Source organism: Symphalangus syndactylus, chromosome 3 (assembly GCF_028878055.3).
Source record: "Symphalangus syndactylus isolate Jambi chromosome 3, NHGRI_mSymSyn1-v2.1_pri, whole genome shotgun sequence".
In the NCBI taxonomy this organism is placed as follows: Eukaryota; Metazoa; Chordata; class Mammalia; order Primates; family Hylobatidae; genus Symphalangus; species Symphalangus syndactylus.
Window position 1 is genome coordinate 58,392,445 of NC_072425.2, and position 23,952 is coordinate 58,416,396.

Genomic DNA, 23,952 nt, shown 5'->3' on the forward strand with positions numbered 1-23,952 from the left:
TTCTATAGAGGCCATTTTTAAATATATTCTTTCAATTTTTGTACAAAAGTGTTTCTGAGCAGTGTCTTTCATCTGCTTTTTTTCTTGGAATATTTGTGTATAAACACTGTGCAGTTTCTCTTTTGATTATGATATCACTGAAGGAGTGCTTCTTGAACCAGTTTTTTGAGTGAGGTGTTAGAATAGCACTCTAGACTAGCTGGAGGCCTGATTGACTTTCCTTAAGCCACATGTGATGTGCCCGTGTGCACGTGTTTCTTTTACTGACACAAAGATTACCAGTTAACCAGACTACTAAAACATCAACAGCATCTCCTCTATCTTGCAGCAGAAACCAAGACAGTACATGTGCATGTTTTCTGGCAGAGCCCTACCTCCTTTGCCTTTCCAAGGTATTATTCACATAGTTTAACACAGTCAGCTGTGTAGTCCACACCTGTGATTATTCCAAGAGAATCCCTAGTTATGGAGATTCCCTAGTTATGGAGTTAAGGAGAATCCCTTGTCCCTTCAAGTTATGTCAACTTCTTGTGAGAACATTGTCCTTTGCGGGTCTACTTATGTTTACACCAAGAAAATCTATCCATTCTCAATGTTCTCCCTCTCCTGGGTCCCATTCTATTTTGAATCTGGTTATAAGTGTTACCTATTTTTTAAGACACTGGAAAGATTCTATTTCCCATATTCCTTATAGATTTTGGCTGGTTTTAGAGAGTAGAAACATCAGAGCCATCTTCAAAGTACCATCCCCAAACTAGAAATCTCTAGATTAGACACACACAAGCACACGTGTGGGTATGTATGCACTCTTTTAAAAACAGAAAAAATTCTGAACTAAAAGAATAAACATCTCAAGCTCCTGGCACTAGCACATCATGGTTTAGTACTCTCTAATGGCTTGTGATTTTAAAATGAAGTCAGCTCCACCTTTGTTGCACAATACACTGCCACGGTGGGCAAGTTAAGCCGACTGGGTTGTAATAGCATAGTTTTGTCTTCAGCACCAAGGTCAGTCCTCAGGAAGTTAAAGGAGCCACATCACAGGTAATGTACCATCATATTCTATATATTTTAATCTATTTTTAATACACACAAAAATTTTAACTTTTTTCAGTCACACATGCATGTGGCTCAAGAATCAGTTGAACAGGCTTTTATTAAAACCAACAATCAATCCTCTAACCACGTTCTCCACCCAACATGCCTCTCTCCCTAGAGGCAATCTCTTCGATTTCCTCTTAGTTATCTCTTGTATTTCTTTTTTGGTATTATCTACCTCAAGCTTGTCCAACTTGCAGCCCAGAACACCTTTGAATGCAGTACAACACCAGTTTGTAAACTTTATTAAAACATTATGAGATTTGTTTTGGTGATTCTTTTTTTGGCTCATCAGCTCTCATTAGCATATTTTACGTGTGATGCAAGACCAATTCTTCTTCCAGAGTGGCCCTGGGAAGCCAAAAGATTGGACACCCCGGCCAGGCGCAGTGGCTCATGCCTGTAATCCCAGCACTTTGGAAGGCCAAGGCAGGCAGATCACTTGAGGTCAGGAGTTTGAGACCAGCCTGGCCAATATGGTGAAACTCCAACTCCTCTAAAAAAAGAATACAAAAAGTTAGCCAGGCATGGTGACAGGTGCCTGTAATTCCAGCTACTCAGGAGGCTGAGGCAGGAGAATCACTTGAACCCAGGAGGCAGAGGTTGCACTGACCCGAGATCACGCCATTGCACTCCAGCCTGGGCAACAATAGTGAAACTCCGTCTCGAAAAAAAAAAAAAAAAAGACTGGACACCTCTGATCTACATATTGCCAAAAAACAAGCTTAGAGTACTCCGTTTCTTTTCAGTTTTACATTATCTCTGACTTCCACCTCCATCTCTAGAAGATGTCAGAGACCTGAAAAGGAGGAAGTCAGAGATAATGTGTAAAACAAAAAACAAGTAGCACTGTAACCACATACAAATTACATGCCTGCACACACTTCTGTCCCCTCACCTACAATATCGTTAGATCGTAATTTTGGTTATAATCAATATTCAGCATTTGCACCACTATGATCAAGTAAATAAGTCAGCATTAGCACCACTATGATTTAAGTTATCCATTGCCCCAGATGTGAAAAATTTTAATTTTTCATTTGCATTCTGAAGTTTAATAATTGTCTCATAAGGCTTAATTCAACCCCAAACCATCTGTCAGTTCTCTCAATCTCTTCTGAATACATCAAACGCAACAGTGGTCTTGTATCTTCAAGACATTTTCCCTAGAGCCTTGGGGGATTTCCTCCAATCTGGACTTGTCCATACATGGTGCTCAGCTATTATCTTGTGTTTTTCTCCCTTCACCACCATCCTGGGGATTTCCTTCATTATTTTCTTATGATGGATTCTCATTTTCCCTAAACCTCATGCTTCCCTTTCTTGATTTATTCCCATGTTTTAATGGAGCACATCTTCCAAAACTTTTGTGAGATAAATTCTGAGACTTTAAGGGCCTGAAATTATCTTTCCTCAAAATTAAACGATAGTTCGTGTCTAGAATTCAACATTAAAAACCATTTTCCCCCAAAGTCTGAAATCATTTCTCTAGTGATTTTTTTTACTCACAATTCTAATGAGATATAATTAACATACCACATAACTCACCTATTTATACAATTCAATGGTTTTTTATACATTAACAGAGTTGTGAAGCTATCACAATCAAATTTAGAACATTTTCATCACTCCACGAAGAAACTCTATACCCATTAGCAATCACTCTCTTACCTGCCCATAATTCTTCCCCCAAACCTAGGAAACCACTAATCTACTTCGTCTCTATGGATTTGCCAACTTTGGACATTTTATATAAATGGAAATCATACAATACGTGGTCTTTTCTGATTGGATTCTTCCATTTAACACAGTGTTTTAAAGGTCCTTCGGTACTTCATTTCTTTTTGTTGACAAATAATACACCACTACATGGATATACCATTTTATGCATCCATTCATCCATTGATGGACATTTGAGCTATTTTTCCCTTTTGGCTATTATGAATAATGCTGCTATGAGCATTAGTGTATAACTTTTTGTCTGGATGTTTTCATTTCCCTTGGATAATTCTATGTTTAACATTTGAGACACTACCAGACTATCTCCAAGAGAGCTGTATCATTTTACATTCCAATCAGTACTGTATTAGGGCTCCAGTTTCTCCACATCCTTGCCAACACTGTTTATTATCTTTTTTATTAAAGCAATCAAGTGGGTGGGCCACAGTAACTTTTCATTTTGATTTGCATTTCCCTGAAGACTAATGTTGTTGCACATCTTTTCATGTACTTTTTGTCCATTTGCAAATCTTATTTAGAGAAATGTCTGTTCAAATCTCTTGCCCATTTTTTCGTGCAAGTTTGCTTTTTTAATCTGGGTGTAAGATTAATGCCTATGTTTTAAGAGTTCTATAGCTTTAGTTCTTACATTTAAGTCACTGATCCATTCAGTTGCAAAAGTTGACTTTTGCATAAGACCAGCAGGGGTGATGGGGAGTATCCAACTTTATTCTCCAGCATATGGATATCCAGTTGTCTTAGCATCTTTGATGAAAACACTTTTCTTTCCTCATTGAATTGTCTTGTCAAATAGCAACTGAGAACATGAGTGTTCATTTCTGGGCTCTCAATTCTATTCTATTCCACTGATCTGTATCTATCCAGAACCACACTGTCTTCACTGCTATAGCTTTGAGTAAGTTTTGCATTAGGAAATATGATCTTTGTTTTCGCTTCATTGACTTCTAATTTCCACTACTGCTGCACACGTGACACTCTGTCTTGATTCTGTGTATGTAACTTGATTTTGCCTCTTTTCTCTTAGGATCTTCTATTTGTTGCCACTTTTCTAAAGTTTCATAATGATATGCCACCTCAATACAAGTCAATTTTCATTCTGGTTGTGGTGGGTGGCTCTTTATTGGCCCTTTCAATCTGAGCATTCATATCATCTGTCTCTAGGAAATTTTCTTACATGTTCGTTTGTTTTAAAAAGACAGGGTCTCTCACTGTCGTCCAGGCTGGAGTGCAGTGGTACAATCATAGCTCACTGTAGCCTCAACCTCCTGGGCTCAGGCAATCCTCCCACTTCAGTCTCCCAAGTAGCTAGGACTACAAGGCACGTGCCACCACACCTGGCTAATTTTTAAACTTTTTGTAGAGATGGGGTCTTGCTATGTTGTACAGGCTGGTTTCGAATTCCTGGCCTCATGCAATCTTCCTGCCTTGGCTTCCCAAAGCGCACTGGGATTACAGGCATGGGCTACCACATCCAGTGATTTTTTTTTTTTTTTTTGCTTCTATTTTCTGATCTATATTTCTGGAACAACTTTTATTAGTTTATCCTTTATGTTTTCTTTACTTACCTTTATTAGATAGTAGACTTTTCTTGACTAAGCCTAGTATAATCTTTATCTTTCCTATTTTTCACCTTTTCATTTTTGGCTCTAAGATTTCTGCAACTTTGTGTTCTAAACTTCCTACTTATTTTTGTCATTTCTGCTCTTCCATTTTAAGTTCTGGGATACATGTGCACAACATGCAGGTTTGTTACATAGGTATACATGTGCCATAGTGGTTTGCTGAGCCATCCCCATCATCTACATTAGGTATCTCTCTGAATGCTATCCCTCCCCTTGACCCTCACCCACCGTGCTCTTCTATTTTCAATCTCAAAGAACATATTCCCCTTTTTTCCTTTCATATAGCATCCTATTTTTGTTTTACATATGTATTGATTTTTCTCATTTCTCTTAAGGTACTTTGTTTGCTTGCCTGTTTTATTCTTTCTTTCAGGCTAGAGATTTCTACCCTTAACTATATACTCAGATTTGAAACTAGAGCACACACCAAAAAAAACCATTAAGAGCACTGTGAATACAGGTCGAGCTTTCAACGAAGCCATTTTATCAGGAGAATTGCTGAAATTAGCATATTTAGATTTTGCTGTTGTTTTTCCCCACCTCTTGGACTTGTCAGATTTCCCTAAGAAGAATCTTCTAAACTCTTAAGTGGAGAGCATGTGCCTGGCTACACTGTTATGAAAGCTGTGTGGAGCGAGGAGAGGAGCAGATGGGGAAAGAAAGTAGGTCACAATAATAACTACTTAATTTTCTCATAATGTGTACCCTTCAACTGGGCCTCATATACCCTCAAGTACAGAATCCCTCTGTCCCCTTCCTCCAGAGAATAAACTTTTAGTATTGTGAGGTTCAGGAATGTCACTCAGCAAAAAGGGGGAAGAAATTTCTGCTTCTGAACAGATTATCAACCAGTTCTCATGTTTTCAGCTAAATTTCTCATATCCATTTCCAGAAGTATCTGGCAAACCAATAATGCAGCCTTCAGGAGATCCACAGTATAAATTGGGCTGCCTTTGACTTCCTCTATCAGTGGCTAAAAACACAGTTATTTGGAGATAGGTAAGTCAATGTCCTTCTGTTTTCCAGCTTCTAAAATAATTTTGTTGCTATTTTGTCCTTTCCCTGTCTTATGTCTTATCAATTATGCCTTGAAAGAAAAAAATCACTTCTTCATTGCTTCTTCGGGATTTCAGGAAGCAAATACATGTGTTCAACCCACCAAGTTTATTCAGTTATCTTTTAATTTATTTTTAAAAGATGACAAGTCCTCTTGAAACTGTGTGTTAAGATTTGAAAATACACTCCTCAAGAGTATCTATTAATTTCAGGCAACATAAATTTAAATATATTATTTCCATTGGCAACTGTTAAAGAAGCTCATAATCTGAAGGGTAAACCAGACCCAATTCACAGGTAACTATGAGTGAACATGGAAAAAGAAACATATTTTGACAAATAGAACCAGGAAAGTCTCACTGGAGGAGGTGATGTGAACATCATTTTAAAGGATGAGCTAAACTTCCACAGACATATAAAAAAGAACTGCAAAATTCAAGACAGCATAAGCAAAAACAAAGAAAAACATCCGTTTCACTGGATTTTTTTGCTCCTTTCTTCCTTCAACAATATAACCCAAGGTCACATCTTTGAATCCAGTAAGTCCCAAGTAAACACATCTACTCCCTCAACAAGCACTGAAAAATGACTCCAAAATCTGTTTTTCTATCCATTTTCCAGGGCCAAATACTTACTTTACTAGTGCAGTGCTCCATGTAACCACATCAAAAAATCCCATTATCAGTAAGCTGCCCTCCTTATCCACCTCCAAAACCGCTTTTGCATTCTGCATCTTCATGAAGATATTACTATGCATTGAGTAAATGCACCAGCAAGTAATTCTCAGGTCAAGTTTGATTATTCCTACTTTCTCCCTTAATGCCAGTTTACAATTCATACTGAATATCTACCTTTCAATGAGAAGCTAAAATGAATGCTCAGTGATTTCAAGATTTACACATCCATCTTGTCACCAGTTGGAGTTGTAATATAATCAGAAGGCAAAATGAGTAGAGACCAAAACTAACCTATACTATTATTTTCTCATCATTCTTCTACTAGAATAGACATTAAGAAGGCATTAACTTTTTTATTATAGAATTGTATGGCTTATGATTAAGGGATAATTAGAAAGTTAAACTATGCCAGCTACAAGGTATTACACATACAAGCACAGGGTGAGTACTTGTTAAATTTAAAATTTCACTTGCTTAGTCGTAAGATTACATTTTTAAAAGGTTTATTCAAGCCAATTTTACGTAAACAATTTTCCTGAAGCCTGTCAGCACACTATAAAACCAGAGTAATAGAGGAGATCATATGCACAAGCTATTTTTAACACTGGTCTGAAATATAGGAAAGTCACAAGCTGTAACTACTAATGATCCCATGCAAATTATCATCTCAGAGTTTGATTACAGATACAGAGCAGAATAGCCCAGGAGTAGTCAGACATGGCAAAAGGAAACATCCAGATTCCAATCATCTGGAAGATTCTTGCTTTGCATCATCTTGTTGATACTTTGAAGTATTTCTTATATAGTGGTTTTCATAAAAGTATTATTGCTGTAGATTTCAAAGCATTTTAGAGTTGTGGACATTTTATCCCTCTCTGTAAACATGTACTACTACGTTGCTATGCATAACCACCTCCTTATGTCCTATGGTACAGAATGCCACCTAGTCACTCATCCTATAAACACATTCCCTCTTTTGGAAAAAGTGAAAATGATGATAAATACATACAAAATCAGCACAACTAGTAGAAACATAAAAATTATGACAATACTGATTTCCTAACCCAAATTACCTTCTGGGTTGCTGTATTACCTTACGGAAAGAAAAATGTATGGGAAGGGGAACACAATGCCTGTCTCTAAATGGAGGGTAGGTGTGGAAAAGGAATGAGGTGTCAATCAGTAAAAACTTGCCTTTCTGGTTACAAGACTGACAATTGGGTAACACTAATTTGAAGCATATAAATTTCTCTTCATCTCTACTGGAATGGCCAAGTCGTTGAGAGGGGAAAAAAGGATATAAATATCATCTCATTTTAATGAGCTTTAAGGACAATCAAAATTGTTACACATTATCTACAATGTTAATCCATTGTAAACTTTACAACAGAGGTACACTATTCTTTTTAAGGCATACTTCATAAATAAAATCTGAGTGCCAACAACATGCCAAGCATGGCAATACACAAGTAAGAAGAGAGTGCCTGGCCTAAAAGTGCTCAAAATCTCATGGAAAGACAAATGGGTAAAAAACTAAAATACAATGTGCTAAAAAAAATGTAACAGAGGCCTGTATGAATGCAGTGAGAATACAGAGGGTGTGACATTATGAAATATATATTTGGTCTTCCTTCTTGTTTTCTAACCTAACTCCTAAAATCCTTAGACTCTCCAAGTGCTGTCTTTTGATATGTGAATGACTGATAGTTTCAGGGTAGGGCAGATAACCAAAAAGGCATGATTACAAGGTTGGGACTTTCAGCCCCACCCCACAACTTCCTGGGATAGGACAGAGGCTGAAGGTCCAGTTGATCACCAATGGCCAAAGGTCTAATCAATCATGCCTATGTAAGGAAACCTCTGCAAAAATTCAAGAGGACACAGTTCAGAGAGCTTCCAGATATCTGAACATGTGGAGGTTCCTAGGAGATAGTACACCCAGGGAAGGCATGGAAGCTCCGAGACCCTTACCCATACTTCACCCTATGCATTTCTTCATCTGTATCCTTCACATCCTATAGCCTCCACAATAAACCAGTAAACACAGTGTTTCCCAGAGTTCTGTGAGTCGCTCCAGCAAATTAGCTGAAACCAAGAAGAGAGTCGTGGGAATCCCAACTTAAAGCCAGTGGGTCAGAAGTTCTGGAAACCCAGACTTGGAACTGGTGTTTGGGGAGGAAGAGCAGTCTTGGGGACTGAGCCGTCAACCTGTGGGATCTGGCATTACCTCCGGGTAGATAGTAGAGGTTGGAGTTTGTGTTTTCCACACTACCACAAACACTCCTTCAATGGGAGTTTAATTAGAGGGCACCCAGCTGGTGTGTATGGAAAAACCTACACAGTTATCACTCAAGTCTTCTGTACTGATGACTGTTGTGGTGGTGTGAGAGCACAGGAAAAATACAGACTGAAATTTTTTCCAAAACAGGAAGAATATCTAAGGCCTGCCTGGTGCTCAGAGTAGACTGTGTGTAAAAAGTAGAGGTTCCTCCTCAAAGACTTTCTTCCCCATCTAATTAGGAATAAATAGTAACTTCTCTTAGAAGCAAAATTTATTCAAAAACCTGTGCTAACATTCTTAAGTATCTGCTAGCCGTAATAAATCAATGTACTTTATGTTCTTAGCTCCCAGAATTTAGCCTAAATATTTGCCCTGGCATGCTTATACTGGTCCAAGCAAGCATTAGGTCATAGCCTGTTCTTCTTCCTTATTTGAAGGAGTTTTTACTTTTCTCAGCATTCCACAAGTTACTTCCTCCTTCCTTTGTTCTCCTCTGCCTTTGCCTCTTTTAAAAAGTTCTAAGTTGCTAGCCAACTGGGACAAATACAGAATGTAAGGTCCTGTTCCAGCCAATGGAAACCGGACACAGCAGTAGGGTGGACACGTCAGGTTATAAATGACCCTGTCTCCTTTGCTTAGTGTACTCTCGTGGCAAAACTGCTGGCGAGTGTACCCTTTCTGCAGAAAGTAAAAATGGCCTTGCTGAGGAAATTAAATTTATGTTCAAGTGCTATTTCTTTACAGCACTGGGGAACAAGCATTTCTAACATGTGTAATCGAAGTGATGATCTCTCAGACAAAAAAGAGGAGAGTTGATTAAAAAGGTGATTCACTGTTATTGAAATGGCCTTTGTAAAAATTATGAGAGAAACCTGACATAGCTGACTCCATCTTGCTTCTAACCTCACAAGCTGTTTTTGCTTATTCCTGGTGTAGGCCAAGCAACTATGGGAGAAGTTTAGTTTACAGTTTAAAACAAAGATGGTAACTGTCCCTTCCTGAAACAAATCTCCTCTCCTTGCTCACCCACTGCCCGCCAAACTATTCTTCAAAAACTCTAGTCCCTGAATTCTCGGGGAGGAATATTTGAGAAACAGCTCTCATCCCTCCACTTGGCTGACTCATGATAATTAAACTCTTTCTCTGCTGTTCTCATTGCGCTGGCTTTTCTGGGCAGCAAGAAGAACCTGCCAGACTGTAACATCACAGCATGGACATAAGACAGGATACATATTCCAAGTCTAAATAGTAATATACAGGAAACGGCCAAGTTCTACAGTATTGTTTTTTAGTCTAGTATATATCTATAGAGAAGAGCCTAAACACTGTAAGTCTCTGGAGTAAAACATTCCAAGGTACAAGACTGACTTGAAAAAAACTTTAGTACAAGCTAAGCACTAAATATTTTGGATAGAAACGAAAAAAAGAAAGAGTAGGAGCAAACTGAACAATTACCTCCTTTTGTAGTATCATTCTGGGCCTGGATGCCATGATGCAATGAATTATGAATGGCAGAAAGAAGATCTGCTGCTTGAACCATCAATTTTTGAGCTTCTGCAACAGCACTGGTCTAGCAAATAAATCACCAAAAACATTCTTACATATTCTTTCACTGAAAGATATACATTAAATAGGAAAATCCTATAAACAATAATGAAATTAAATGCTTGCTGTAATGACATTGGTTTTCATAAACTATGCACTTAATACAGGATGTCCAGATCCTGTTAGGATAGAAAATGTTTTTTTTACTCACATCTGTAACTTGTAGGATCAATTAAAATAACAGAAAATATTTTTGGTTTACTTTATTATTTTTTTCACAATAAAAACCAAAGAAGCAATCAATTAGAAAATGAAAAAATTTTCAACAATTCTACTATGTCATTCATCAAGGTAGGAAAGAAAAAGGGAAGAAATAGAATTACAGAAGTTAAATTAATGGTAAAAATTGGATCCCTATTCACCACTTATAAATTATTCACAGATTAATCTGTAATCGACTTGAATTAGTGCAAAAATACAAAAAGGAAAAAATATTCACCAATTAGGGCTTGCTTTTGGTTCTATACAAATCCAATAGTTAATTATGTAACTGAAGGTAAGAATAGGCCTACCTAAAATTTTTACTTCCTCCTTTTCAATTCACAAAATATAACAACCTACAAGCAATTTCAGCTTCTAATGTATTATTTACAAATAAGTAAAACAAAATAAAATAAAATTCATGTGACTTCTTGAGAAAGTCATCAGTGTTACTCTGGTATAAATACACCAAATGCTGAGTTCCGTATATCTGGGATCAGGAGCACTTCAAGGGAAAAGTTTCAGAACTGCTTCACTCAGGAATTCCAGCCAAAATCACTAAAACAGATAGACATATTATATTGAATGCCCTTACCTCTTTCTTAGTAAAGGCTATAAGCACTGTCAGTAACACACGAGTAAATTTCACTCTGCTGAATACTGCTAAACATTGTTGATGCTAAAAAAACAAGAAAGGACTAAAAGTTAAAAGACGCAAAGCCCGTGAAAGGAATTTCATTTAAAATATATTAACTCCTAAATCTCAATGTTAATAACTTACTACATTACAGACACCTTCACTTACAGGCTTTTAAAAGCCTGAAAAATGAGCTGCAGAAAACAAAACAAAGCCTATCCTTTTGAAATCAGAATGTGAAGTTTCTACATCAACAGGACTGACCTTGTCCTAAGTCAAAATTTACACTATTACCTCAAAAAACTGATGTTATCTGCATTTTAAAAAGGACTGATTAAAATGTGCTTTAAGCAGTCAGAAAATTTAGAATCTCAACAAAGGTTCAGCAACTTTTGATACTGTGGAGCTTTGGTGCATCATCTGTGAAAGATCATTTTTCTTCCTACCTCACAGGAATACTGAAGAGTTTTGAAATCATCTATTTGAAAGAGCTGTATTATCATTCTATCAAAATAAACACAAGGGAAATAAAATCCCTTGCAATGTCCAATTTTTAAAGAAATACCTTAAAAAGGGCTTCCATAAATTATAACGCAGTTCATAAAACTACAACATTAACAGGTAGACTTCTCTGATATTATCTACCAGAAAATAAGTTCAATTACTTCTAGTTCAACTTCTGGATCTCTTTCTTCTCCTTGTCGACTTCGAGTACTCTAAAATTTTAAAAAAGGTGAATTAAACACAAACCTGAAAAAGTATTACATTACAAATCTATAAGGAAAAACGCTAATTTTTTAAGTATACACAAGAATCTGTTTTTGGGAAAAATAGTTGGGGAAAAAAAGCTGTGTCTAGTATTTACGTTCCTCCTATTAATCCTATACACAGAAAGGTCATTTTGACATAAATTATAAAGATCATGCAAAAGAATTAAGTATTCAAACAGCAAAATCAAAACAATGAAACAACATTTAAGCAGGAAGTATACGGCACGTGGTACATTTTCCTTTAAAAGGAGCTAGCTATTAATTGAAATTCTGATGCTCTCAAAACTAACCCTGTTAGAAAAAAACTGTAACCTTCACAAAAATCACATCATGAAAAAATAAAGTTCAATGGTCAGTACCGATCCGTTTTACACTAAAATACAAAATATCTTAATACAAATGTTATAGGGGACAATTTTATTTGACCAAATACCAGGGTGGTACTACAGGAAGATCTACTAGATGATGTGGGTTCTAGCCCTAAAGCTGCCATTTACATGCCCTTTAGTAAAGCTAAGACACAGGTTATTTAACTCCTTTGATCTGTATTTTCCTCATCTAAAAGTGGAGCACTGTGTGTCTAACTGCCCAATTCACTGAATTGTAAAAATCAAAAAAAGAGAATATGAAGTTTGACAACCATACTGTTATACTAGTGTTAAAAAAAATGTAGAAATATAACTTTTCCCCCATCTCTATGAAAAGCAGCAAATCATCAAGGTCATCTAGAAGGTTTTCACCAGACTTGGGATATCACCATTTACTGAGCTCACCTACTGTGTTCCAGACACTGTACCAGCTATTAAAGATACAAAGGTGAACAAGATAGTCCTTACCTTTGAGGAACTCAAAACAGTAGTGGGAGAAAAATACTATTTTTAAAATACCATAGTAAAAATCTAAAACACTGGCAAAAAGTTGAAAGAATCGAGTGGGTTAAATTTTAATATACTCATCTCTCTGTATCCATGGGTTGGATTCAACCAACCACTGATTGAAAGTATTCAGAAAAAAATTTTTAAATAACATTAAAAAATTCAAATTTTAAAAGTACAGTACAACTATTTACATAGCATTTACATCATATTAAATATTGTAAGTAATCTAGTGATGATTTAAAATATACAGAAGGATGTGAACAGGTTATATGCAAATATCACACCATTTTATATAAGAGACTTGAGCATCCTTGAGTTTTGGTATCCACAGGCATCCTGGAACCAATACCCTGAGAATACTGAGGGATGGCTGTAGTTGAAAATGACATTAATTTGTGCTCGCTTCGGCAGCACATATACTAAAATTGGAAAATAACATTAATTTATCAGAAACTCCTCTAGCAGTGTTCAAATTCATTACAAAAAAAATACAAAGCACATACAGGAGAAAGGTGGTTCTACACATTTGTAATTAGGTAAAGTTAAACTGACATTTAGAGGTGTACCAAAACCCCACACCAAAGAGAAAACATATATACCTTTACTCTTCTTTGCATGTCATCCTCCACATCTTTTAGCATGCCTAGAAAAAGAAACAATAAGTTTTAAAAGGAAACATGAAAATGTAAAACTTGTGAATTATCTTTAAAAATAATTTTACCTGTAACTCGAAGATCTGTCACACTGTTAGCCATTTTAAATCCATAAGTCATTGACTGAAAATCTTCCTATACAAAAAGGAAATAATCAGGCTTATGAATAGCAAAAAACCTTAAATAGCGGCAAAATATAAAACTTTTCTTTATATTTCTCTTACAAAATCACTATTTAATAAACAAACAGAAATGGGAGGTCATCCTGCTTGTCTAAATATTGCTAGGATACACCCAAGCTTTTCCTGAAGGGATACACTTAAAACACCATATTCAAATGTTGTCTCTGTCCTTACTTTCAATTGCTTGTCCTTAGGCAATTTAATACGTTCACTTGCCATATAAGGGCAATGCTTACGAAAATATCGCACAGTAATAATTCTCACAAAGTAGTCTCACATTCACAGGTGAACAGTAACTATATAATAATTACTGTTTAATGACTGTGCTGCAAGATTTAGATAAGACTACTTAAACAATTATTAAGTGACTGCTTGCACAGTTAAGATTTCTCAAACAGAATTATTCAAAGTGAGAGTAAAACCATGTTCCACTATAGTCCATTGGAAGGAAAAAAACTGAGACATTCAGACATAGGACCCCCATTCCCCAAATCATTTTTTAAATGATTTCATTGCTGAGTCATTAACAAATTAAGTGATTTGCTGGACTTCCTTTGAAGAAAATACATTTACTGTCATCTGGCTGATTTGATTAACAAGTCATAAGCCCCATTAAAAGAGTGTTTCTGCCTACTACAATTCCTATAAAAACATAGCTAGGGCTGGGGGTGGTGGCTTGTGCCTATAATCCCAGCACTTTGGGAGGCTGAGGCGGGCGGATTACCTGAGGTCAGTTCAAGACCAGCCTGGCCAACATAGTGAAACCCCGTCTTTACTAAAAATACAAAAAAAATTAGCCAGGCATGGTGGCATATACCTGTAATCCCAGCTATTTGGGAGGCTGAGGCAGGAGAATCACTTGAACCCAGGAATTGGAGGCTGCAGTGAGCAGAGATCGAGCCACTGCAATCCAGCCTGGGCGACAAAGCAAGACTCCGCCTCAAAAAAAAAATGTAGATAGAATCCTAAAATAACAGATTAACAGTTTCAAAAGGGGATGGAGCTACAGCACAATTTCTGGATTCTTAAAAAAAAAAAAAAAAAACACAGCATCAAATTCAAGTGAGGTACTATATCCCACAGACAGTAAGAAAATAAACCCAATGTCCTTGGTCTCAAAGAACTCAGGTGTATTTTATGACTTACATGATCAAGTTGTTAAAAAGAAAAAAACACTCATTTTATTACAGAGCTATATAAGCTTATCCTCTTTTATAGTCTGTCTCTACTTGGACATCAAACAGGATTCTCAAATTTTATGTCTCCAAAAAGGAGCTTGATGCCTACTTTCCTGGCGTTTACCATACCACTAAATTGCACTATCTATCTAGAGTTGCTCAGGCTAAAAACCTGGCCTCTACTCCTCTCGTTTTTCTACATCCTGTATCAAATCCACCAGAAAACAATGTAGGCTCTACCTTCAGAATCTAGTCTAACTACTTCTCACCCTTTCACAGCTCTCTCTAGTTTAAGTCACCACTATTGCTCACTCTCGTAACTACCTCCAGACAACTCCCCCACCTACCACACTAGTCCCTGCTATAATTCATACACCACCAGAAGGCAGAAGGATTGTTTGAAAGTAAGTCAGATCATGTCATTTCCTATGCAAAACCTTTCAATAGTTTTCTACCTCATAGCAAAATCCCAAAGCCCACCATGGCCTCTATGGCCCTACATCACATGGCCCAGTCACCCTCGCCAACCTTTTCCTACCACTTCACATTCACTGCACTGCAGTCTGACAGGTCTTTCTTGTCATTCAAACACACCAAACACATTCTCCTCTCACGGCTCCCACACCAAAATGATTTTCTTCAAAATATTTACAAGGCTTCATCCCTTATATTCCAGCCTCTGTTCTAATGTCAGTTCCTCAAATAGAGGTTTTCCCCGTGCATTCTAAGACAGCACCATCCACCATTTTATATCCCCTTAGCCTGCTTTACTTTTCTTCATGGCACTTCATCACCACCTGACATTATGTATGTATTTAATTACATATACACTGACTATCTGTCCCAAGAAAGGTATAATCCACAAGATCACGGCTTTATTTACCACTTTACCTCCAGGACTTAGAATAGTGCTAAACAGACTTCTATTCAATAAATATGTGTTCAACGAATGACTTATTCCAGGGCAGGGGTCATGAACTCAAAAGGCAGGTCATCTTCTTAAATACATCTGGCTGGCTACAACATACACTAGGGAATGGTAGAGACTGGCAAATTGGAAAACATATGCTTCATTTAAAAGGAGTCAGCCACTACTTATCCTGCTGTGGCTATGAATGAATACAGGGCCAGTGTGGTCAGGTCTCCTAATTTTTTAGAAAAAAATCTAGGTTTTTCTTTTTCAACGTAAAATCTCCGCTTTTTTTTTTTTTTTTTTTTTTGAGACAGGGTCTCACTGTCATCCAGGCTCGAGTGCAGTGACGCAAACTCAGCTCACTGTAACCTCCACCCCACTCTGGGCTCAAGCAATCCTTCCACTTCAGCCTCCTAGATAGCTGGGAATACAGGCATGCACCACCACACCGGGCTAAATTTTTTTGTATTTTTAGTAGAAGACATGGGGTCTCGCCATGTTGTCCAGGCTGGTCTCAAACTCCTAAGCTCAAGTGATCCACCCATCTCAGCCTCCCAAAGTGCTGGGATTATAGGTGTGAGCCACCACATCCAGCTTCCTCTTCAATCAGACAAACACTGTGTAGGAAAAACAACAAAACAAAAATATCCATAAACCTTATCTGTAAGTTTGCCAAGAAGAGTCTTCGGAAAACTTTCTGGAAGAACATCACAAGTCCCGGGAATATAAACCTCAGTAATAAGAATTTAAGTTATTGGATAAGTGAGAGCAAGAGAGTCATGTAAACAGACTGCTACCATTAAAGATCACTCTTGAAGATTTGTGGACTTGAGGACAGAAGTCAGGGTGAAACAAGGGAGATCAGACATTGGACTCTATCCAACAGTCCAAGCAAGGGCTGATGACGACTTGGATGGGATTGCAACAGTGGGGAGAGTAAGAAGTTGGTAAAAAAAAAAAAAAAAAAAAAAAAAAAGAAAGAAATCAGGATATATTTCAAAGGTAGAGCTAACATGATATGCTGATGAACTAAATGTGGATATGAGGTAAACTGTACAATCAAGCCTCATTTTTAGGGTTTTGGTCTAAGCAGGTGATGGTACCATTTCCTGGGATAAGGCAGTATTTGGGAGGAGCAGGTGTAAGGGCAGAAAAGAAGTACAATTTTGGTTATATCAAGTTTGTAATTTCTTTGATCATCCAAGTGGAGATTTCAGATTTCACTTGCTTGAGACTGGAAGTCAGGGAAACACTCAAGGCTAGAGGTATAAATTTGGACTTCATCATTGTATAGTTAGTTGATACTGAATGCCACAGAACTAGAGGAAATCAACCTAGGGAGTGGTTATGGAGGAGGGAGTGAGTCCAGGAGTACTCTAGTAATTAGAGACGTAAGCACAGGAACTAGACTTACCAGTGAGGCAGAAAGAAATCCAAAAGACTGGTATTAAGAAGACAAAGAGAAAAAAGTTATTTCACAGTGTGTCAACTGGGTCTAATGATGCTCACAGGTTGGAGAGGGAGGGGTGAGAACACTGAATTTAGCAAGATGGGTAAAGACCAGTTCTCTGTAGTAGTGGTAAAGAATGACCATTTGGAGTAAATAAAGATAAAATGAAAGAAAAAGTAAAATAAGCAAATCATTAAAGACATTTTTCCTGGCGAGTAGCTGGGAAATGGGATTGTAGATACAAGAAGCCATGGGATCAAGGAAACTGTGGTGTTTTCAAATGAATGTAAAGCATGTTTACATGCCAATAAGAGTAAGCGAGTAGTGAAGGAGAGCCTAGTAATGCAACACAAGTGGAGGAGCTGAGCTTAAATTATAACAGGAATACTTTCATCTTAACAAGAGAGAAGACAGAGTTTGTGAGTATTAACAGGTTAGCACTTGTGATAGTGACAAAATGAAACCTTCGAGATTAGGTTGCAGACTATGATGTCCCTTTACTTCTAAACACTTCAGCGTGATTTCCTAAAAACAAAATCTTCCTCTTGCATAACCACAGTACAATTACCAAATATAGAACCTCCTTTAATCTGGAGCATTTCCTCTGTCCTTAACTTTCATATCTGACATTTGGAAGTATCTTTTCAAACAGTACTTCAAAATAGTATATTTTGAATAGTATTTTGTAGTATACATTTTGTAGTATATCCCTCAGTAATGGGTGTGCCCGATATTTCTTCAAGATTAAATTTATATCATTTTTGATAGGAATACCACAGAAATGATGTGTTCTTCCTAGAGCACTGTATAAGTAGGCACGTGTCAATCTGTCCAATTACGAATGGTAATTCTGGCCACTTGACTAAGGTGCTATCTGCCAAGTTTCTCCATCACAAAGCTACCATTTTTCCCTTTGTAATTAATAAGTATCTGGTGGAAAGATATTTTGAGACTAGGTACATATCCTGTGTCTCATTATACTTTTGTCCAGTAGTTGTAGCATCCTTTGATTGCCAGAAATAAGTATTCAAAAACTGTACTCTTCACACAATACTATGCAGCCAAAACATTAATATTTTAGATATACTGAGTTAAATAAAATATAGCATTAAAATTATTTTCACTGAATCAAGCTATACATGTGGCTTACATTATATTTCTATTGTATAGTTCTGGTTTACAGAAAGAGATAACAGACAAGAATCACCAGTGAGGTAGCAAACCAGGGAAGAAAAGCATCTTAAAAGCCATGCAAAGAATGAATTTTGAGGATGGAGTGATGACTACATCAAAATCTGCTGGTAATTCAAGTTTAAGATCAAATCTAACCACTGAATTTAACACTGAAGTCTTTGATGACTGTGACATAGTAGTTTTAGTGAAAGGTGTAAAGCCTGACTAGAGCAGAGAGAAAAAGAAGAAAACCAGAGACACTGAGTATGAACACATCTTTTTTTTTTAAGAGACAGAGTCATTTGACTGCCCAGACTGGAGTGGAGTGCAACTGTAGCTCACCATAGCCTCAAACTCCTGGGCTCAAGCGATCTTCCTGCCTCAGCCTCAAGTAGCTGGGATTACGGAGGTGTACCACATCACCATGCCTGGCTAAATTTTTTATTTTTTGTAGATGGGGTCTTGCTATGTTGTCCAGGCTGTGGGTACCCCTTTTAAAAAGGATCTGGCTGAAAAGAAGAATTAAGGTATGTGCAGAAGATGGACAATATATTTTTTTTTTCTGAGATGGAGTCTTACTCTGTCACCCAGGCTAGAGTGCAGTGGTGCGATCTTGGCTCACTGCAAGCTCTGCCTCCCAGGTTCATGCCATTCTCCTGCCTCAGCCTCCCGAGCAGCTGGGACTACAGGTGCCCACCACCACACCTGGCTAATTTTTTGTATTTTTAGTAGAGACGGGGTTTCACTGTGTTAGCCAGGATGGTCTTGATCTCCTGACCTTGTGATCCGCCCGCCTCGGCCTCCCAAAGTGCTGGGATTACGGGCTTGAGCCACCGCGCTCGACCTAGAAGATGGACAATATTATGCTAAGAAATGATAGATTTAACAAGAGGAATATAAAGCACGTTTGCAAGCTGATGTAAATTATCTAGCAGAGGGGTAAATTCATTATGCAAAGAACACAGGGAAGAATTGCTAGAGCAATATCTTTGAAGACAGAGCATGAGATCAATGCACAAGCAGAAGTTATCACCCTTAGGAACACAGAAGGTTCATCTATATAACAGAAAAGCAACAGAATATAGGGCACATTTTGGCAGGTCGGAAGACTACTTCTATTTATATGGTAAACAGAACTTAGCAAATAAGTGTGAGGGTAGGGAAGACTTTTTTTTTTTTTTAGACATACCAGGTCTCAAAATCTACCTTCTTGTCTCTCTGAAGAACTGGAAATATTCCACCAAGCAAAACAATAAACTAAGAATAATAAACGCATGTGGGCCAGATAACAAGGGACCTAACAAAACAATGAAATTCCCGGAGAACAGAGAACAAGAAACTAGAATGACACAGCTGTGTAGTGGTCATAGAACACAAGTGATGCAGACTGAAGCTGGAGAACAAGAGGACTTCAAGAGGAGCATTTTCAAAAAAATATATACAACTGACAGATTATCTGATAGGTTTCACAATAGAGGGCAAAAGAACTGGGGAGAAGTACATAGAAAACTAAGCAAATCAAAAAGAGAGACAATTATCACATATAAGAAAAACAAAATTTTGTATGAGAAGGGAAATATAAGCATATACTACTTTGTTTCACCTCTCATTAATATTTATACAATCACAACAACATTGATGCTCCATAATGATTTAACCAGCTTTTAGATTACTAGTTGGGGCAAGGGCAAAGGAAATATACAATATTTAATTTGATCTAATCTAACATATCAAAGCTAAAGTTAGTAAATCCTTAAATCCAGAAGTTAGAATATTAGATTATATCCAGATACATGGAAATAATATGGAACAGTAAAAAAAAAAGAGCAGAGAACTATTTTTCCTCATAAGTGGGCTATTGAACTTTCTAAACTACATACAAGTATTAGTACTTTTATTAAAATGTACATACACACACACCCCACTTAAATTTTCACATAAGAAATATGAGGATACCTATTTTTAGGAAGATAACTGGTGGTCACATGGAGAATGAACTAGAAAGAAAATACTGGACCAGAGAAAAGAGTTCAGAAACTCCATGGACGCCAAACCTAAAGTTGACGAACTAAAGCAGAAAAGATGAGAGAAAAAACAGTGCCCCAATTCAAGGCATCTGCAAGCCAAAGCAAAATAAACTGAATGTAAGGAGTAAGAGGAAAGAGGTAATCAAAGATAACACTGGCCGTACAATATTGCAAGATACAGAATGCCAAAGGAAAGTGGTTTGATAGGGTTCCTATTTTGGGCACGTGAGCAAGATGTTAAGAAATCAGAAAATGTCTCCAGATCAGGAGACACGCCTGAGAACAAAATATACCAGCAGCTAGGAACTCCAGAAACATCCAATTTAAATAAATAATTTGCTCATTATAAATCTTTTTTTTTTTTTTTTTTTTTTTTTTTGAGATGGAGTCTCGCTCTGTCACCCAGGCTGGAGTGCAGTGGCACGATCTCGGCACACCGCAAGCTCTGCCTCCCGGGTTACGCCATTCTCCTGCCTCAGCCTCCCGAGAAGCTGGGACTAAAGGCACCCACCACCACGCCTGGCTAATTTTTTGTATTTTTAGTAGAGATGGGGTTTCACTGTGTTAGCCAGGATGGTCTCGATCTCCTGACCTCATGATCTGCCCACCTCAGGCCTCTCAAAGTGCTGGAATTACAAGCGTGAGCCACCGTGCCCGGCCAAATCATTCATCACTAGGTCTCTTGAGGACTTTTTACTAGATTCGTATTTTTTTCTAATTATAAGACTAAGACAAACTTATCTGGAAAACCTGAAATATTTAGCAAAACAAAGAAAACAGAATCTTCTGGCCCAGAAGCAAATTTCTTGTTTTCTCTTTCCAGTTGTTTTTACACAGTTGGCTACAATGCTGCTTTTTTAGCCTTTTGACATATGCATTTCTCCATGTTATTAAGCACTCTTTCATCGTGTTAATAACTACATACTCAATATACATAATAAATTATGTGTAATCAATTATCCATAATTTATTTCAACCATAACCCTAATGGTGGCATTCTGGTTGGTGTCAATTGTTCACTACTGAAAATTCTGGTTAATGTATTTGGGCATAAAGTGCCCACATTTCTAATTACTTCCTTTTTTGTTATTGTTGTTGAGATGGAGTCTCACTCTGTCACCCAGGCTGAAGTGCAGTGGTGCAATCTTGGCTCACTGCAAGCTCCGCCTCCTGGGTTCAAGCCATTCTCCCACCTCAGCCTCCCGGGTTCAAGCGATTCTCCCACCTCAGCCTCCCAAGTAGGTATGACTACAGGCATGTGCCACTATGCCTAGCTAATCTTTGTATTTTCAGTAGAGACGGGGTTTCGCCATGTTGGCCAGGCTGGTCTTGAACTCCTGACCTCAGGTGATCCACCCATCTTGGCCTCCCAAAGTGCTGGGATTACAGGCGTGAGCCACAGCGCCTGGCCTAATTATTTCTTTAAGGCTGAGTTATAGAGGTGAAATAACTAGTTTAAATGATATCAGTATTTTTAAGATTCTTGATATACACATTATTAAACTGTTTGCCAAGACAGCTATGCTAATGTCTACCGGTAAAAACAGAAGTGTCAACTTACTGCATTCCTTCCAACATTGAACATTTTCATTTTTAAAATTATATTCATGAAAATCAATCAGTTCTAGGAGCCGCGAAATCTGAGATCAAGAGGTGGGTGAAGTTAAAAAAAAAAAAAAAAAAAAAAGAAAGAAAGAAAAAAATCAAACTACTCATTTTCATTTGTATTTCCTGGATTATAGTGAAGCTAAATTTTAAAGGTGTTATAGACATTCGATAACCTTCCTTCATAAAATAAGCAACTTATTTTATTGCCCATTTATTCATTTGGGCCTGAGTGTTGTACTTTATTTGAACACGATCATAATTCATAAAAATTGTCTTATCTTTGTAACTTTATTTTTCCTAAAAGTTTTTCTATCACTCTTGTCCTATTAGTCTCCTCCTTTAAGATTTCTCCCATTTCCTAGTAAGACCTTCATCCAGAATATAAATGGATGTTCAATTACAGGCCAGGTGTGGTGGCTCACAGCTATAATTCCAGCACTTTGGGAGGCTGGGGTGGGAAGATCACTTGAGCACCGGAGTTTGAGACCAGCCTGGCCAACAAAGCAAAACCCAGTCTTTACAAAAAATTTAAAAATTAGTCACGTGTGGTGGAACACATCTGTAGTCTTAGGTACTTGGGAAGCTGTGGCAAAGTATCGCTGGAGCATAGGAGTTCGAGGCTACCAGCGAGCTACGATCATGCCACTGCACTCCAGCCTGGGTAACAAAGTGGAACCCTCTAGAAATAAAATTCAATTACAATTTCTTCTGTTACTAAAAAACTTAAGTTTATTTAAAAACAAAATAATGCAGACACACCCTAAAAATCCCAACAGCGCAAACAAGTGTATACCCCAGCCCTCAAAACTTGTTATCCTCTTATGAAGATTTAGCTACCTCCCTTTTTAAAAAAAAGTGGTAGCAAGTTATACACATGCTTTACTACACCTGACTTTTCTCACTTTAGAAATCTAATCCTATCTCTACATATAAATCAATCTCCTTTTTTTTCCATTTTTTTTTAATTGACCTCTATTTTAAAGGCAGTAAAATACCCTTTTTTTGAGACAGGGTCTCACTCTGCACACAAACTGGAGTAAAATGGCACAATCACAGCTCACTGCAGCCTTGACCTCCCCAGGCTCAGGTGATCCTCCAACCTCAGCCTCTCTAGTAGCTGAGACTACAAGCACACAGCATACACCCAGCTAATTTTTGTATTTTCTGTAGAGACAGGGTCTCGCTATGTTGCCTAGGCTGGCCTCGAACTCCTGGGCTCAAGCCATCTGCCCACCTCATCCTTCCAAAGTGCTGGGATTAATAGGCATGAGCCACCATGCCTGGCCAGCAGCAAAGCACTTGATTGTATGAATGTAACATCTTTTAATTAGTCTCCTACTGATGGATACTGAGGTGGTTTCCAAACTAATTACTACAAACAATTCTGTAAGTAATATCCTTGTACACACGTCTTTGTGTACAAACACAAATATATTTGTAGGATAGAGTGCTAGAAGTGAAACTGCTGAGTCAAGATGTGCATTTTAGATTATGACAGATATCACCATATTGCTCTTTTTAAAAATTGTTAAGAGTTTACACTCCCATCAAAAAAGTATGAGTCTTGCTTAGAGTAGGATGTCAAGTGCTGACTCATCAATGTGGAAAATGAACCAGAATAAAAAAAATACAAATTTTGCAACCATCACAGTAAACATTAGTCCAGGCAAGCACTATCAATGGATATTCGATCTAAGGGGAAAGACTTCAGTCAGTAGGATATTTTTATGGTCTTAAAGTGTATCCCAAGATTGCTTAAATACAAAGGGAAAAAAACAGTAACCATATGGTGATAAGACAAAATCTTCATGGATTGATCAAAATAGTATCGCCATTGAAGGACAGACAGACTGTGTACCTCCAGTTGTGACACCCTGAAAAACACACATCACTTACGTTATATTCCAGCCAAGACTGCACAATCTAAATCTAATCATAAGGAAGGAACAGATAAACCCAAGTGAGGCACAGCCTATTAAGAAATGAAAAGCAGGATAAGATTGTGTTCACAAAAATATCAATATCACTGGAAACAAAGAAAAGCTGAGGATCTGATGTGACTTAAAGAATACTATAGAGCTATGCAATTAAATGCAGGACATAATTCTAAACTGGATCCTGTACTGTTGGGAAAAAACACTAAGGATTGGGTCAATTAACAAAAACGGAATCTGAATAGTGCATTATTACAGATTTGTTGAAG

The 23,952-nt window shown here is 37.5% G+C and overlaps 1 protein-coding gene across 7 annotated transcripts in view; it reads right to left on the reverse strand.

Annotated features, from left to right (window-relative positions):
• The window catches only part of NAA35 (N-alpha-acetyltransferase 35, NatC auxiliary subunit), an 81,875-nt gene that overhangs the window by 34,058 nt on the left and 23,865 nt on the right, over positions 1 to 23,952 (reverse strand). For all 7 annotated transcript variants that reach the window (XM_055272077.2, XM_055272082.2, XM_063636290.1 and 4 more), the window contains exons 7-11: positions 13,287 to 13,353; positions 13,165 to 13,208; positions 11,583 to 11,633; positions 10,876 to 10,959; positions 9,930 to 10,044 (exon numbers count right to left, since the gene is read on the reverse strand). In XM_055272077.2, coding sequence (XP_055128052.1) covers positions 9,930 to 10,044; positions 10,876 to 10,959; positions 11,583 to 11,633; positions 13,165 to 13,208; positions 13,287 to 13,353 — 361 coding nt within the window. The remainder of the gene's footprint in view (positions 1 to 9,929; positions 10,045 to 10,875; positions 10,960 to 11,582; positions 11,634 to 13,164; positions 13,209 to 13,286; positions 13,354 to 23,952) is intronic.